Source organism: Malaclemys terrapin, chromosome 2, assembly GCF_027887155.1.
Source record: "Malaclemys terrapin pileata isolate rMalTer1 chromosome 2, rMalTer1.hap1, whole genome shotgun sequence".
Lineage (NCBI taxonomy): Eukaryota > Metazoa > Chordata > Testudines > Emydidae > Malaclemys > Malaclemys terrapin.
This window is the reverse complement of record NC_071506.1, coordinates 43,074,789-43,089,000: the sequence shown is the minus strand read 5'-3', so window position 1 is coordinate 43,089,000 and position 14,212 is coordinate 43,074,789. Positions and strand designations below refer to the sequence as shown.

Below are 14,212 nucleotides of genomic sequence, written 5' to 3'. Positions count from 1 at the left end.
AAGAAAGTGTAGATAAACTAGACAAGGTGTGTGAGGTAATATCTATTATTGGACCAACTTCTGCTGGTGAGAGAGACAAGCTTTCGAGCTTACACAAAGCTCTTCTTCAGATCTGAGAGACCTTCTAAGATCTCTGTGTAAGCTTAAAAGCTTGTCTTTCCCACCCACAGAAGTTGGTCCAATAGGAGATATTGCCTCCCCCACCTTATCTCTCTAGTATGCTGGAACTGGCAAGGCTACAACACTACTGTCTGTGGTGAGAATGTATTACAGTCAGAGGTTGTGATCATCATGCTTCAGTATCATAGAATATCAGGGTTGGAGGGGACCTCAGGAGGTCATTTAGTCCAACCCACTGCTCGAAGCAGGACCAATCCCCTGACAGATTTTTGCCCCAGATCCCTCAAGGACTGAGCTCACAACGCTGGGTTTAGCAGGCCAATGCAGAAACCACAGAGCTATTATAAGTGATTGTTAGTGCATGGAAGAGAGCACAAGTTGTTGCCCTGAGTGTTTCCCCTTCACACTAATTTATCAGGGGCAGAGAGATTGTCAGTCCATCTTTAAATGCTGTCCTCTAGGTGTCACCACTGGCATTTTCACTGAGACAAACCAAGTTTATGGAATCAGTGTAAAATATAGATCATTCATATGTGTGGTGCTGGGGAGACCTGAGGTCAGATTCATCTTTCATGTAACTCCATTAGCTTGCTTGGTGTTTTCCTCAAAACTAGTTAACGTTTTTTATTTTTCCGCAAAACCCTCAGTATGAATTGTACATTAGTAGTGTCAGAGCATTTTTTGCATCCTAAACAGAGGCTTAGACTCTGAGAATTGAACGAAAGAAGACTGATTTGAAAAAAAAATCTAATGTATTATTGAAGACCTGCTTTAGATGTGTTAAACTCTTTGTTTAGTTTGTAGGTGTGTTCTGCTGCATAAAAAGCACTAACATGTGCCTTACTGAAATGAAAAAAAATCATTGTCCTCTTGCTTATTCTTAGTCTCCATCTAGGAATATTTTATACACAACTCATTCATTATTAAACCTACTTGAAACCACAAATCCAGGCAAAAGGGATTGTTTTCAAGTCAACAGTGCCTTTCTTTGGAGATTTACTTTGGCCTATTTTTCATTATTAATCTCATAAACCATGAGCTCCATTGGAATTATTCTTGCTATAATACAGGTACATACAAAAGGCTCTACCCTGGAGTTTGCTGCAGAGAAGACCATGTACTGCAACAGGAACACACCCAACTGTTTTGTATTATCTTCCACAATCAAATGTAAACTATACATACATTGAAAAAATTGTTGCATTTCCTTGTATTCTATGTTTGGATGTGTCCTCTTCCTAGCACAGATGTGCTATTGCTCTCAACCACAGCATTTCAATCTAGAGGCTCACTGGTTTAGGACTAGATTGACAACTGATGTGAGAATCCCAGTCAATGCTAAAAACTACAAATAAATAGAAGGCAGGGTTTTTTTTGTTTGGTTGTGGGGATTTTTGTTTTTTGTTTTACCTTATCTGGTCCCCCTCAGGATCATTGGCTGTCACTGTCATCACCAAAGTACCTACAGGAACATCTTCAAATATATTTCCTATATAAATGTTCTGAGAGAAAACTGGCACTTCATTCACATCCACCACAACAACTCCGAAATAGGCAGTGGAGCTTGAATTATACTGTACTCCTTGTACCAAAGGTTCTGGATTTGTGGCCTTGACTGTCAGGTTGTACGTTGAAGACATTTCAAAATCAAGAACCTGGGGAAATGGGGAGAGATTGCAATAAACAATCATTTCACTGTTCTCTTCAATAAGATAAACAGTTGAGGAATCTCTCATGTATGCCTATAATCTCCAACTCATTTGAAGATTTCCATCCCTGGGGGAATTGGAAGCACGAGGGTGGGTATTCTCAATGCTGAAGATAAACTAAGAAGTTAAAAGTAAGGCTTTCAGGCAACCTATTGATTCTCCCCTAATGTGAAGCCAACAGACACAATGGTACCATCTCCCCTGCTTTGGAGACAGAGTATATCTTAGGTAATGAAGAGATAGGGCAGACTCATCATGTAGGAGGACAACAGCACAGCACTAGAAAGAATTATTTCAAAACGAATAGATCTTGGGAGTGTCCCTCAACAAGTAACATTTCCAATTAATTTCCAATTCCATTGATAGCAATAATATTTATTGTTACATACAAGAAGACTCTGGCTCATGATTGGTTGAAAACAGTTATGCAATTAGCTAATAGGTTTCTAATGGTTATATCCTTGGAAAGCAATAATAGTGAGGTCTAGAACAATGTTAATCAAGAAAACTGAACATGTGAATGACTGCACCCAAAATGGCTGCAGGTGAGGTAATGAAAACTATATTTTACCCATTAGATGATGAATAATTATTTGTTTGTTTTTGGATCTAACTTCAACTGCCTTTGAGAAGGTTAATTTAAAAGGAAAAGCACCTCTGGTTTTTAAACTTATGGTCATAATACAGGGTTTTCCTGGTATTTCTAACTATATATTCGCTGACTTCTTGTTTCAGTGAACATCATGATTTGTTATCTATCAAGGTAAATACTGACTTTGGCTTTGTCTCAGTCAGTGTTCACTTTAACAGAAACAAACCCTACATTTGTCCTGCTCCTGAGACATACTGAGCACCTGCAACTCCCATTGTAAAAGTCAGTATGGGTTGGAAATGCTCACCAGCTCTAAGATTCCATCCCGGAATAGATATCTTTTACTTCGTATGGTATTACAAACAAATATCTGTGAGACACTGTAATGTTTACTTGGCTTAGTTTTCCAGTGACCTTACAGTGTTTGCGTAAAGAACAAAGATCTACAATACAACATACCATCATCATATCTTGTGATATAGTCTAAAGAAACAAAAGAGTTGCAATAAGGGACACTGTATGTTCAATGTGTCAAAATAACTCCACTGACATCAAAGCAAGTTCCACATAAGGAACAAGCAACCCTTGTGGGAATATTTTAATTTATTGACTAGAATGAGTAATTTATTTCATTCTGATGTTCTAGTAAAGATTAAAATATAATTTTGAGTCTGTATGGAGTTTGCCTCAATTGAAGAGACATGGGTAACAGGTACAACATTTGGTGTAACAGTGATAAAAGGCATACATATTTTGAAGGGCAAAGAAAACGACTCTTTGTGGGTAACTTGTCTGGAAATCAAAACCCTTTGCTGTGTAGCGCTCTACAAACTATTACCAGCTTTGTTACACTGTATGTGGCATAGGGCTAGGATACACTTAACAGTTAAAACACACTTTCTGCTATGGTACAGCCATTTTGTAAAGAGTTCTAGATATTTTTCTGGTTTCAGTTACCAATTTTTGTAATACGTTGGGCTTCCTCCTCATTTTTTTCATTTTTCTTAGGATGCAGGTAGTTTAATTATTGCTACTGTACTGGCCACTTCCTTCCAGTTCAATATTCAAAGCTTTAGCTCACCGCTTTACAGTGGGGAATCAATGAGACACACATTTTAAGCTGTGTTTTCTGGAGATCCATAATGCATCAGCAAGCAGTTAAAAAAAAAAGCTTACTGGATGTTGTTTAAGAACAAAAAATAAGGCTTAAAGAAAAAATGTACTTGTACTGCTGTAATTTAGGAATTAAAGAGATCCACTTACCTTGTTAATCTTTACAAATCCCCTATTTGTTTTGGTGTCTGTCTCTATAATGAAGTTTTTATTTTGATCTCCCTCTTCAATTTGGTAAATGATTTGAGAGCTCCCAGTGAATGGTTCATCAGCATCTGTAGCTTGAATTTCTAGTATTACTTCTCCTACTGGAGTATCTTCAAGAATAATCAAAATACCATACTAAAGAGAAAAGAAAATTGAAACATGAGACATCAGGCTTCAGTGCTACAACTTAGTGATGCACAATCATTAATGAGTTCAACCACACAAGGAAGTAGAGAAATATTTTCTCTATTTACAGATGAGGCATAAAGAGATTGAGGCTCAGATCCTCAAAGGTATTTCAATACCTAACTCCCATTGAAATCAATGAGAGTTAGGTGCCTAAATGTCTTTGAAGATCTGGCCCAAGGTCACACAGAAAAATTGTGGCAGACCCAGGAATTCCACCCAGTGTCCTGAGTCCTAGCCCACTTCCAAAAAGACCATCCATCCTTCTAACTTAGGTAAACATCCGAATGATAAACTCAAAAAGCTGAGTTATGTCAATCAACTGGCTTGAGTGCCCCATTCAATTGGCAAGGTTGGGTAGTAGTTGCTATACCAGCACAAAGTAGGTACTTTTTATTCAGTTAACCATCAGGGATTTCACCCTCAATCATTCTTTAATTAAAAGTGCCTATTTGAAATTTCTAGGCCCATGTACAAACCTTACACAAAAGATACATTGGACATATGTCAACAATAAACCTCCCGAATTGCCAACATGCTCCTTAAAGATTTTTTTCCTTAACAGTTGAATTCCTTTACAAAAATAAGTAATACTTCTCATGCAAGCAGTGGTTAGATTGATTTTTTTAATTTATAAATGTTTTTATCTTTTAAATAGATCATAATTATAACTATGTATTTGTATGGTTCATATTGCTATTATTATTTTGGAAAGAAATTGCAGAATATTATTTAATTGAAATCAAATATCTGTAAAATTAAGTCACGGAGCTACAAAGGTGTAATTGATGGCATAATCTGGCCTTTGACATGTTTCCTCCAACTATTTAATCTGCCCCAAATAGCTTGTTACAATTTTTTTTTCAATAGTTCTTTTATTAAAAGCCTTACATCCTTGTAGTCTAGAAACTGAAGGGATGCTGCCAGGTTAAAATTTATATATTTACATACAATTATTTCTGTATTACTAGAAATATTTTAGTTTATTAGAACTGAGCAAACTTTCTAAATCTAATCCATTCTTCACCATTCATGCTCTTTGTCTTTTGCACTTTCCCTTTACAGAAAGAAAATAGACTGGTCAGTTTCACTTGTGATTACAGTTAATTTCACTTTCTGGTGCATATGCACTAGCACTGTTTTTGCAATGGTATTAAGGGGAAATCTTAAATCAAATACATTTTTTACATTAAGCCATTTTAATCCATTTCATTTCCACTCCCCTTCCCCCCTTTATAAAACCTAAATTTCAGGCCTGATTTCCCAATATTGTCCCTTTAAATGAGCAGTATACATTTTAACTTATTTTGATACTTTAGAATGAACTATCAGATTTTGTGTGTGTAAATCTATTTACCGCAGCTATTTAGATCTCATAGGCAGGCCTTGCTGCAGAGGCATAATGTTATCTCTACTGCTCACTAGCAGCCTTAACCAATGACCATTGTAGTTAATGGAAAAACTTCCATTGACTTCAGCAGGCATTGGATCTGGCCATAGCTTTAGTAAAAGTTTGTCTTGCAGCATCAGAAACAATATTGTGAGGAATACTCACGTCTGATTTTTCAAAGATGGGAATCTGATCATTGATGTCAATGACGTTTATTTTCACATCACACAATGTTGTGAACACTGTACAAAACAGAATAAAGCATGTCACAAGCAACATTTCTGCAGAAAACCTGGGTTGTTTTTTTTCAAGTGTCCACAATGCGATAGGCATTGTACAATCATACAACATGGCAAAACAACAACGTAGCAATCAAAGCAAAATCCTACTGCTGTGAGAAAGCCTGGCCACAAGATATTGGGAGTCACAATTAGTTTATACTTTGACAGGGATTCCCTCAGTCTCTCCTTGCCTCTTCCTAGTTCTCTCAATATTTCCTCCATCCTTACTCTTATTCCTTTTTCCAAATTTACTTTCGCCCCACCGTTGATCAGGAGCAGGAAGATAATGAATCTTTTGTGTTCTTCATAACATGGAGATTGCAAGGAGACTCCTCCCTCCCCCATCCAGAGATATCATCTTTTTTTCCCCTATGTGGGTCATCAGAGAACATTGTGATCTTTGCTTATAGCTGGGCCCAGGGCCGGCTTCAGGCACCAGCTTAACAAGCAGGTGCTTGGGGCGGCCAAGGGAGAGGGGCGGCACCTGTGGCAATTCAGAGGCGGCAGGTCCCTCACTCCCTCTAGGAGCGAAGGACCTGCCACTGAACTGCCGCCGCCGATTGCAGCTTTTTTTTATTTATTTTTTTTTCAATTGCCGCCGCCGGTTGCAATCACGGGGTTTTTTTTTTTTTTTTTTTGCTTGGGGCGGCAGAAATGCTGGAGCCGGCCCTGGCTGGGCCTAAACTAGACATAATTAACAGAATGCCGATCAGTGAACTCAGACAGCAGCAGACCTCACAACCTTGTTTTAAATCCAGGAATGTGCCACAAATGGGGGAGAGCCCTTAGTTGGTTTTATGGGTCCAAAAAGCCTGCTCTGATTGACTGTAAATTGTTCAGACATAGTCAGATCCCAGTATTTTCATCATAAACCAGGACTCAGTGAGTATCCTAAACAAAATAGTTTAAATATAATTCTAAATGAGCTTCCAAAGCCAACTACCAAGCCTTTTGAAGTTCTATCATTTGTTTAAACCACGCTGTTTCATTAATGTAAGAGAAATGTAATCCTGCTTACTCTATGCGCTTCTATCTCCTATGGAGGTCAATGTAAATTTTGTAAGTTTTGCTTGGCTAAGAACTTCAGGATGAAGCCCTTAATCTTTAATGGGAAAATGTACGTACTTTCTATTCAGTTAACCATCAGGGATTTCTGAGCTCTTGGATAATGAGTCTTGCAAAACCTTTTTGAAGATGAACTTTTGTTCTGAATATTTGTATAAACCATCTGGACTCTCTGGCCAGCTGCACTGAACTCACTGAAGTTTCTTCAGTGAGACATTAATGCTTTCCAATAAAACCAGTGGAAACATCACAAATCATGCAAACCCTTCAGAGATTCCCATGCAGTAGAAAACCTCTTACTGGAGAATTCTAGTGAACCTTCTGCCCTAGTGCTTGCTGAATTTAATGATCATATTATGAGTCATTTCTCTGTGCATCTTTAAAACAATTAAATAAAATTCAGTAAGAAGAGCAGCCCTCAATACTGCTGCTTCCTGTAATGCCCTGTCTGGGAATCGCTTAACATGAATGTCGTGGATACTGAACACTGAAACAGGAAAGCTGACGAATGAAATTATTTCAGTGTGTGATGGGCTGTTTGTACTGACCTTTATCTGTCACCTCCACCCTTACAAAATAATTCGAAACTACCCGCTTGTTTAATGAAGGGCTAGATAGCTGGAAAGTCCCAGCTTCTTGCTGGATAATAAAGAGGTTATCTAAAGGGATTTTGGGGTTCTGGTCCACAATACGGAACTGCAGGCGAGAATTAAGAGTGTTTTCTTGATCCATGTCTGTAGCACGCAGAGTTCCAATAGTGCTCCCTAGGGTCAAGGAAAGAATGAAGTCAGTTAGATAACGCATCTATCAATATATCCTTTCCCATTGAATCAAATACTATAGACAATGCTGCTAGTAGGAATATAACAGATACCATAAAAATGCCAATTGCCTGGAAAATATTGTTTGCAGTGTTGCTGTAGCCGTGTAGTCAGGATATTACAGAGACAAGGTGGGCGAGTATGGTGGGCTTCACTCACCACAAGGGGCCCCCTCCTTGTGGCGCCTCCTTGTGGATTATCTCCACTCAGGTCTGATGCCCCCTTCCTTGCACCATGGCCCCTCTCTCTCCGGGCTCAGGATACTACTTCTTTGTGAATCAGCCCCTCCAGCGAAGTCACTCTACTCCTCCCCTTCTGAGGTAACAAAGTCTCTCCAGACCAGCTTGTGCAGTTGGCATCTCCTCCACTCCTGTGTCATTTCCCAGTGGCTGGTAGGAGAACCCAGGCCTGCCCTCTACACCGGGTTCCATCCTAGGGACCCTACAACAAACAGCCCAGGTCTGCATAGTCCTATCCCTTGCTGCTGTTTCCCTGGGCTTCTTCTTAATTAGCCCTCACAGGCTTCCTTTCCCCACAACTCCTCTGGGATTTACCCTTCTGTTAGGGCTGGAAACCCAGGGCTTATTCTTCCTCCTGGGTTTTCACCTCTCTTCCTCTCTGCTCCCAGGGATTGACTGCAGGCCCTCTCCCTGCAGCCTCCTTCTGCTGCAAACTTTCTGGTTTTATAATCCAGCCTATTCCAGCCCAGCTGGGTTTCTTGTTCAGTTAGGCCTGGCTGTCCCTCCAGATGCAGCCAGGTACCCTGGCCCCTCAGGTCCACGTTAAACCTTTCCAGGCATATGTGGAGTAGGCACCCCATCACAGTGAGGTAATAGCTTTTATTGGACCAATTTCTGTTGGTGAAAGAGAGAAGCTTTCAAGCTACACAGAGCTCCTCTTCAGATCTTGAAAAGGTACTCAGAGTGTCACAGGTAAATACAAGGTGGACAGATTGTTCCATAACCCTGCAATAACAACAGATGCAAAACCTGCAGACATATCTCCAGTGCTACAGTGATCTGTATCCCCCACAACACACATTTTAAGATGCATGAGTCCCACACGTACCTATCACAGCATATGGTGTACCTCATATAGTGCACTAAATACCCCAATTACAACTATGTGCGTAAAACCAGACACTTGCTACATTCTCAGATTAATTCACACAGAAAAATGATAAAAGACAAAAATACCATATCACCCATGGGCAAACACTTTTCACAAAACAATCACTCATCTGACCTCTCAGTCCTCATCCTCAAAGGAAATCTGCACAACACTTTCAAAAGATGAAGCTGGGAACTTAAATTCATAACTTTGCTAGACACTAAAAATCATGGTCTTAATAAAGATATTGGATTTTCTAGTTTATTACAACAATCTGTAATCCACACACCCCCTTTTTTGTCCTATGACTGCAGAGGTGTTAAGTGACTACTTCACCTTGAATGGTCTCTTACAATGTGTGTTAACCACTTACACTAAACAATCTGTTCCACCTTGTATTGAGCGGTGACCCTCTGAGTACCTTCCCCAGACCTGAAGAAAAACTCTGTCTAGTTCAAAAGCCTGTGTCCTTCACCAATAGAAGTTGGTTCAATAAAAGATATTACCTGACTCGCCTTTTCTCTGGAAAATACTGTGAAGAAACACAGTAGCTTTATATTAAAGCTATGCATCAACATAGCTCAATCAACAGATATGGGATTGATGCAGGAATTACTGAGTGCAATTCTATGGCCTGTGTTGTGCAAGAGGTCAGAGTAGATTATCATAATGGGGTGTTCTTGCCTTAAAACCTCTGAACAAGTAATGTAGAGACTTAGGGGCAGATTTCACTAACGTTGGTGTAAATCAGAAGTAACTCTATTGAAATTAATGTAGTTACACCAATGTAGCATCCATATAAGGGACAGGAGAATCAAAGCACTTATCCAGTGAGAGCAAACCATACTTTTTATCTTAAAAAAGGAAAGCAAATTCTATTGTACATTTTAGCATTGTGATTGTAGGAGAGCACAATATTGTATTTTAAATGACATTTCTGTTTTACGCATTGAGGATTTGATTTTGCAGCTCTCACTCACCATGACTAGCTTAGTTACACAAACAATCCAACTGTAGTCAGTGGGACAATTTGCATGAATAAGCACTATTCAAAGTGAATAAATGTGACAGAATTGGGCCCTGAAACTGTTAATTCTAGTTTCATCAAATGGAAACAATGTTCAGACAGTGAGAATGATTTATATAATAGTTACTTTCATGATGTCTTACCTAATCCTTCATTCTCCTGAACTTCAAATATAGTCAAAGCATTCTGGCACACAGGAGGATTATCATTAATGTCTTCAATCTGAACGAAGATTGGCAAAGGCCGGTCCAGTTCCTCTCCTCCTTCATCTTTTGCAGTTGCAAAGAATGAATACTACAATGATAATATTGCAATTAGGAATAATAAACGCAAGAACTATAATAGCTTCCATTTAAAGGGATCGCAATGAAAACCTTGCTACCAAATGAAAGCTCTTTCTGTATGTCTTAATAACATTTTCATCTATTTTAATAATAGTTACTTATAGGCTCTTACATGGTACCTATTACCATGTTATCTGAATGCCTCACAATTCATCAATGCATTTATTCTCCCAACACCCAGGAGAGGCAGGAAAACATTGTTCTCTCCATTTCACTGATGAGTAACTCAGATACAGATAGGTGAAGTGCACAAGACACCTGTGCGAGAGCTGAAACAGAAGCTATGGGTGACATCCTAGCATCAATGAAGTCAATGGCAAAACTCCCATTGATTTCAAGGGGTTGGGATTTCACCCTATATACCTCTACCTCAATATAACGCTCTCCTCAGGAGCCAAAAAATCTTACCGTGTTATAGGTGAAACCGCGTTATATCTAACTTGCTTTGATCCATCAGAGTGCGCAGCCGCACCCCCCCGGAGCACTCCTTTACGCATTATATCCGAATTCGTGTTTTATCGGGTCGTGTTATATCGGGGTAGAGGTGTATCTCCATCTAGTCCCAGGCCAGTGTCAGTTACAACCACAAGACTATCGTTCCTCTCTGTGGCCACAATTTAGTAAGGAATTTAAGAATGTGCCTAACTTTAAGCATATGATTAGTCGCATAGAAGTGTTTAAAGTTAGGCACCTGCTTATGTTCTTTGCAGAATTAGGGCCTATAACTGTATTCTTTCCTGGAAATACTTATTCTACCTTCAGTGAGAAGTAGGCAAATGATCACGGTTTTATTCATTAAGTCTCTTTTTCATGCCCCTCTTGATGATGCATTGCTGTGAGGTCAGCAAATTCCCAGGCAAATGCTGACTGTACAGTTAGAGAAAACAAACTGAGAAATGCTATGGAAGGTACCATTTTTAAAATTAAACACAAAACACAAAATGGTGATGGAGATCAAATCCCTTTAGATATGCTGACTGGTCACTATGTAGTATTTTAGCAATTCTTTCAACACCATAAGAAGGGAGATTTATAGCCTGAAAGTTTATAAATTATACAATGTATTTATTGCCCCATAAAAAGCATGGCATTATTTTCCTTGTCCAGCAATTCTTTTTCATAAAGAGAATATGTTTAATACCAAAATAGACTCACTTTAATTCAATGATGAACCCTAATGTCAGCATCGCAGACTATTCCTGGGGCTAAGTTAAAATGCAGCTCTTCAATTTCGTATTTGTTCAAGATGACAGGCTAGATCCTGTCATCATGGGTATGTCTACACTGCCATTAAAAACCCCTGGCTGGCCTGTACCAGCTGACTCGGGCTCACGAGACTCAGGCTAAGGGGCCGTTTAATTGCAGCGTAGATCGGGCTGGAGCCTGGGTTCAAGGACCCTGTGAGGTGGGAGGGTCCCAGAGCTCAGGCTGCAGCCCAAGCCCAACCATCTACACTGCAATTAAACATCCCTTAGCCCGAGTCAACAGGCACAGGCCAGCCATGGGTTTTTAACTGCAGTTAAAAACTTCATGTCTTCAGTTCCAGTCACAGGCACCAACTTTCCACTTTCCCCGCTCCACCCTGAGGCCCCACCCCCACTCGGCCCCTTCCCCCAAAGCCCCACTCTCACTCCACCTCTTCCAGCCCCAGCTCCTCCCCATCCCTTCCAGCACCTCCCACCCGCCACGGAACAACTAATTGGCAGTGAGTAGGAGGCGCTGCGAGGGAGGGGGAGGAGCTGATCAGCGGGGCCCACCAAACAGCTGATCGGCAGGTGGCTGGTGGGTGCTCTATTTTTTTCCAGGGGTGTTCCAGCCCTGGAGCACCCCCAGAGTCGGCGCCTATGGTTCCAGTCCACCAGCACAAAACAGTCATAAGGCTGGTGCATATAGCTGTCTCATTATTCCCCCAGCATGGGGGAAACCCCAGGTGGTGTCAGGCCAGCATAGCAGCTCCTGTGCCCAAACCCCATTTCCCACTCTCCTCTCTAGCATAGGACCTATGGGCCGAGACAAGGGAGCTTAGCCAAAGGGCTGCTGCACTCTAGTGAACCCCAGCTGCTAGACAGACCTCTTAAAGCCACTGACAACTGGCACAACTTGGAGCAGCCCTGGAATTACAGTTGCTGTTCAAATTTAAAGTGTTCTTTGTATGAACACTTGCTTTTAATTAGTGAAGCACACGCATGTGTGTGCTGTTAAATCTTAGCCCTAGCTGATGTAGGCTACACAGAATATACATGACTAATTTCTTTCCTCTTTGTGGAAAGAACCTGTAGGAATGTATCTGAAGAGAGAGGGAGAGTCTGATAACATCTGTTGTTGGGTAAACTCTTCATCATCTTTACAGTAAGTTCATTTCTTTTGTTTTGCCTATTGTGAAGAGATGCCTCCCCACCCCACCTCTTGGAGAAGAAAGGCAGGAAGACTTGAGAGAGCTAAGAATTCCACCCACCAGCAAAGCCACAGTCCGCCACTCGATCAGGTATTATAACACTGTCTCTGTACATAGCACATGTTCTGTGCAATTCAGGATAGGCTGTGAAAACTGCAATAACTACAGAACTCGTGTTGCTTTAGAAAGAAATATTATAAAGTGCTGAATTAATGGCTGTTGGGTGGATGAATGTAGTGTGGTGTGATGGGCATGCCTGCTGGTAAATTGCCTGAGAGTCCATGTCTATCAAGTCACTCAAATTCATCCAGAAACCACATCAAATTAAACATATCTATCCTCTTTCTCCTCCTTCTCCCACCACTAACTCTCCTACATTTACATGCCCAGCCACTATTGAGTCTCAGACTTGGGGCTACTGCATCAGTCAGGTTTCTCATGTTTACTTACCAATTCTTTTTCTTCCCTATCCAAAGGTTCAGTCACATAAATCGTCCCATTCTGATCAATCATAAATGGGAACCTGGGTAGCCTCTCCTTTTGCAAAAGGTCATATTTTGCACCTGGCTCATTCCAGTGCACCTAAAATCCCCAAAATGAGTTAAGACAAAGCATTAAAAGTGTGGACTGAGATGTGACTGGTTGAAGCGCTGGGAATGAAAAGGAAAAGATAGATTTTCTGTTTTGCACATTATTTTATTTTAGGTCATAAACCTAACCATTTGGCAGGCCTTGGAACTGGGACTCCGAGGCCCAGATGATGGTCCCAGCTCTGCCACTGGTCTGCTGAATGACCTTGGACAAGTCACTCTCTTTGCCTCAGTTTCCTTATCTGTAAAATGTGGATAATAACACTTACCTCCTTTTAAAAGCACTTTGAGATCTACAAATGAAAAGTGCTGTGTAAGAACAATGTATATTATTACAGTATTGTAATGGCATCATACTAATTTACAGCATCTTTTTGTACCAGCCAACTTCTGTGTTTTTCCTCTTCAGCTTTAGTCACCTAAGCAGTTTGGTTTCACAGATGGAAATGTAGAGTGGCAAGTCAAATCTTGGAGGGAGGGCGGGAGAGGTGATACACATAAAATTGTCTGCCTGGTCTGGCACATAGTCTGACCTCCCAGGGACTTTAGGGGCTGAACCACTACTGTTTCCTCATGGAGGGGGTGAGGGTGGGTGAGCATAACCAACCCTGCAACTGAAGAAGTTGGAGAATATTCCCTAAGGGGAACTTGAGAGAGTTTTCCTCCCTGCTGGGCACCCTCCCATGGTTTGTCTGTGAGAGAGGCAATCAAGCCCTACATTTGCTATTCCCGGTGGTAGTACCTAACACTACTACTATTTTTCCCAACTGCTGTATTCCCCATCTGTAAAAATTCTCCCTGCATTCTTTAAAAGACTAATTCTCTATTACATCAATGAGCTCTTGCTTTTGTAATTCATATTGTGCCAAACAGCCTTGGAATGAGTATTCTTTCTGTTCCTTTGAGTTTTCTATACATCAGCAGAATTCCTTATGCATTGCCTGCAGTTCATAGAATATACCAAGACTAGCACTTTCTGTAAGCTTGAGTGGGAAAATCCTTGTGTCACTGTAACATTGATATTGCTCTGGGCTGTACCTTAATCATCTCCCTAGCATCTATTTCATAATAAGGATCTTATAGGGAAATCGACACTAACGCCCTCTTCCAGTTTATGTAAAATATGCCCAAGGGGCCAAATCTTGAAATCCATATTCCATTTTTACTCAGTCCTTCCTCAGTCTAAACTCCCATGGACTGCAATATCCAACATGGAAGATGTACCAAAGTCTTGATAACTGGAAGAAGTTCCTGCAGCTGGC

At 40.6% G+C, this 14,212-nt stretch overlaps 1 protein-coding gene across 1 annotated transcript in view; it reads right to left on the bottom strand.

Annotated features, from left to right (window-relative positions):
• CDH17 (cadherin 17) overlaps nt 1–14,212 on the bottom strand; it is a 39,459-nt gene that overhangs the window by 7,705 nt on the left and 17,542 nt on the right. Inside the window, exons 8-13 of the mRNA XM_054019355.1 lie at nt 12,811–12,942; nt 9,765–9,915; nt 7,212–7,427; nt 5,483–5,559; nt 3,685–3,876; nt 1,531–1,775 (exon numbers count right to left, since the gene is read on the bottom strand). Coding sequence (XP_053875330.1) covers nt 1,531–1,775; nt 3,685–3,876; nt 5,483–5,559; nt 7,212–7,427; nt 9,765–9,915; nt 12,811–12,942 — 1,013 coding nt within the window. The remainder of the gene's footprint in view (nt 1–1,530; nt 1,776–3,684; nt 3,877–5,482; nt 5,560–7,211; nt 7,428–9,764; nt 9,916–12,810; nt 12,943–14,212) is intronic.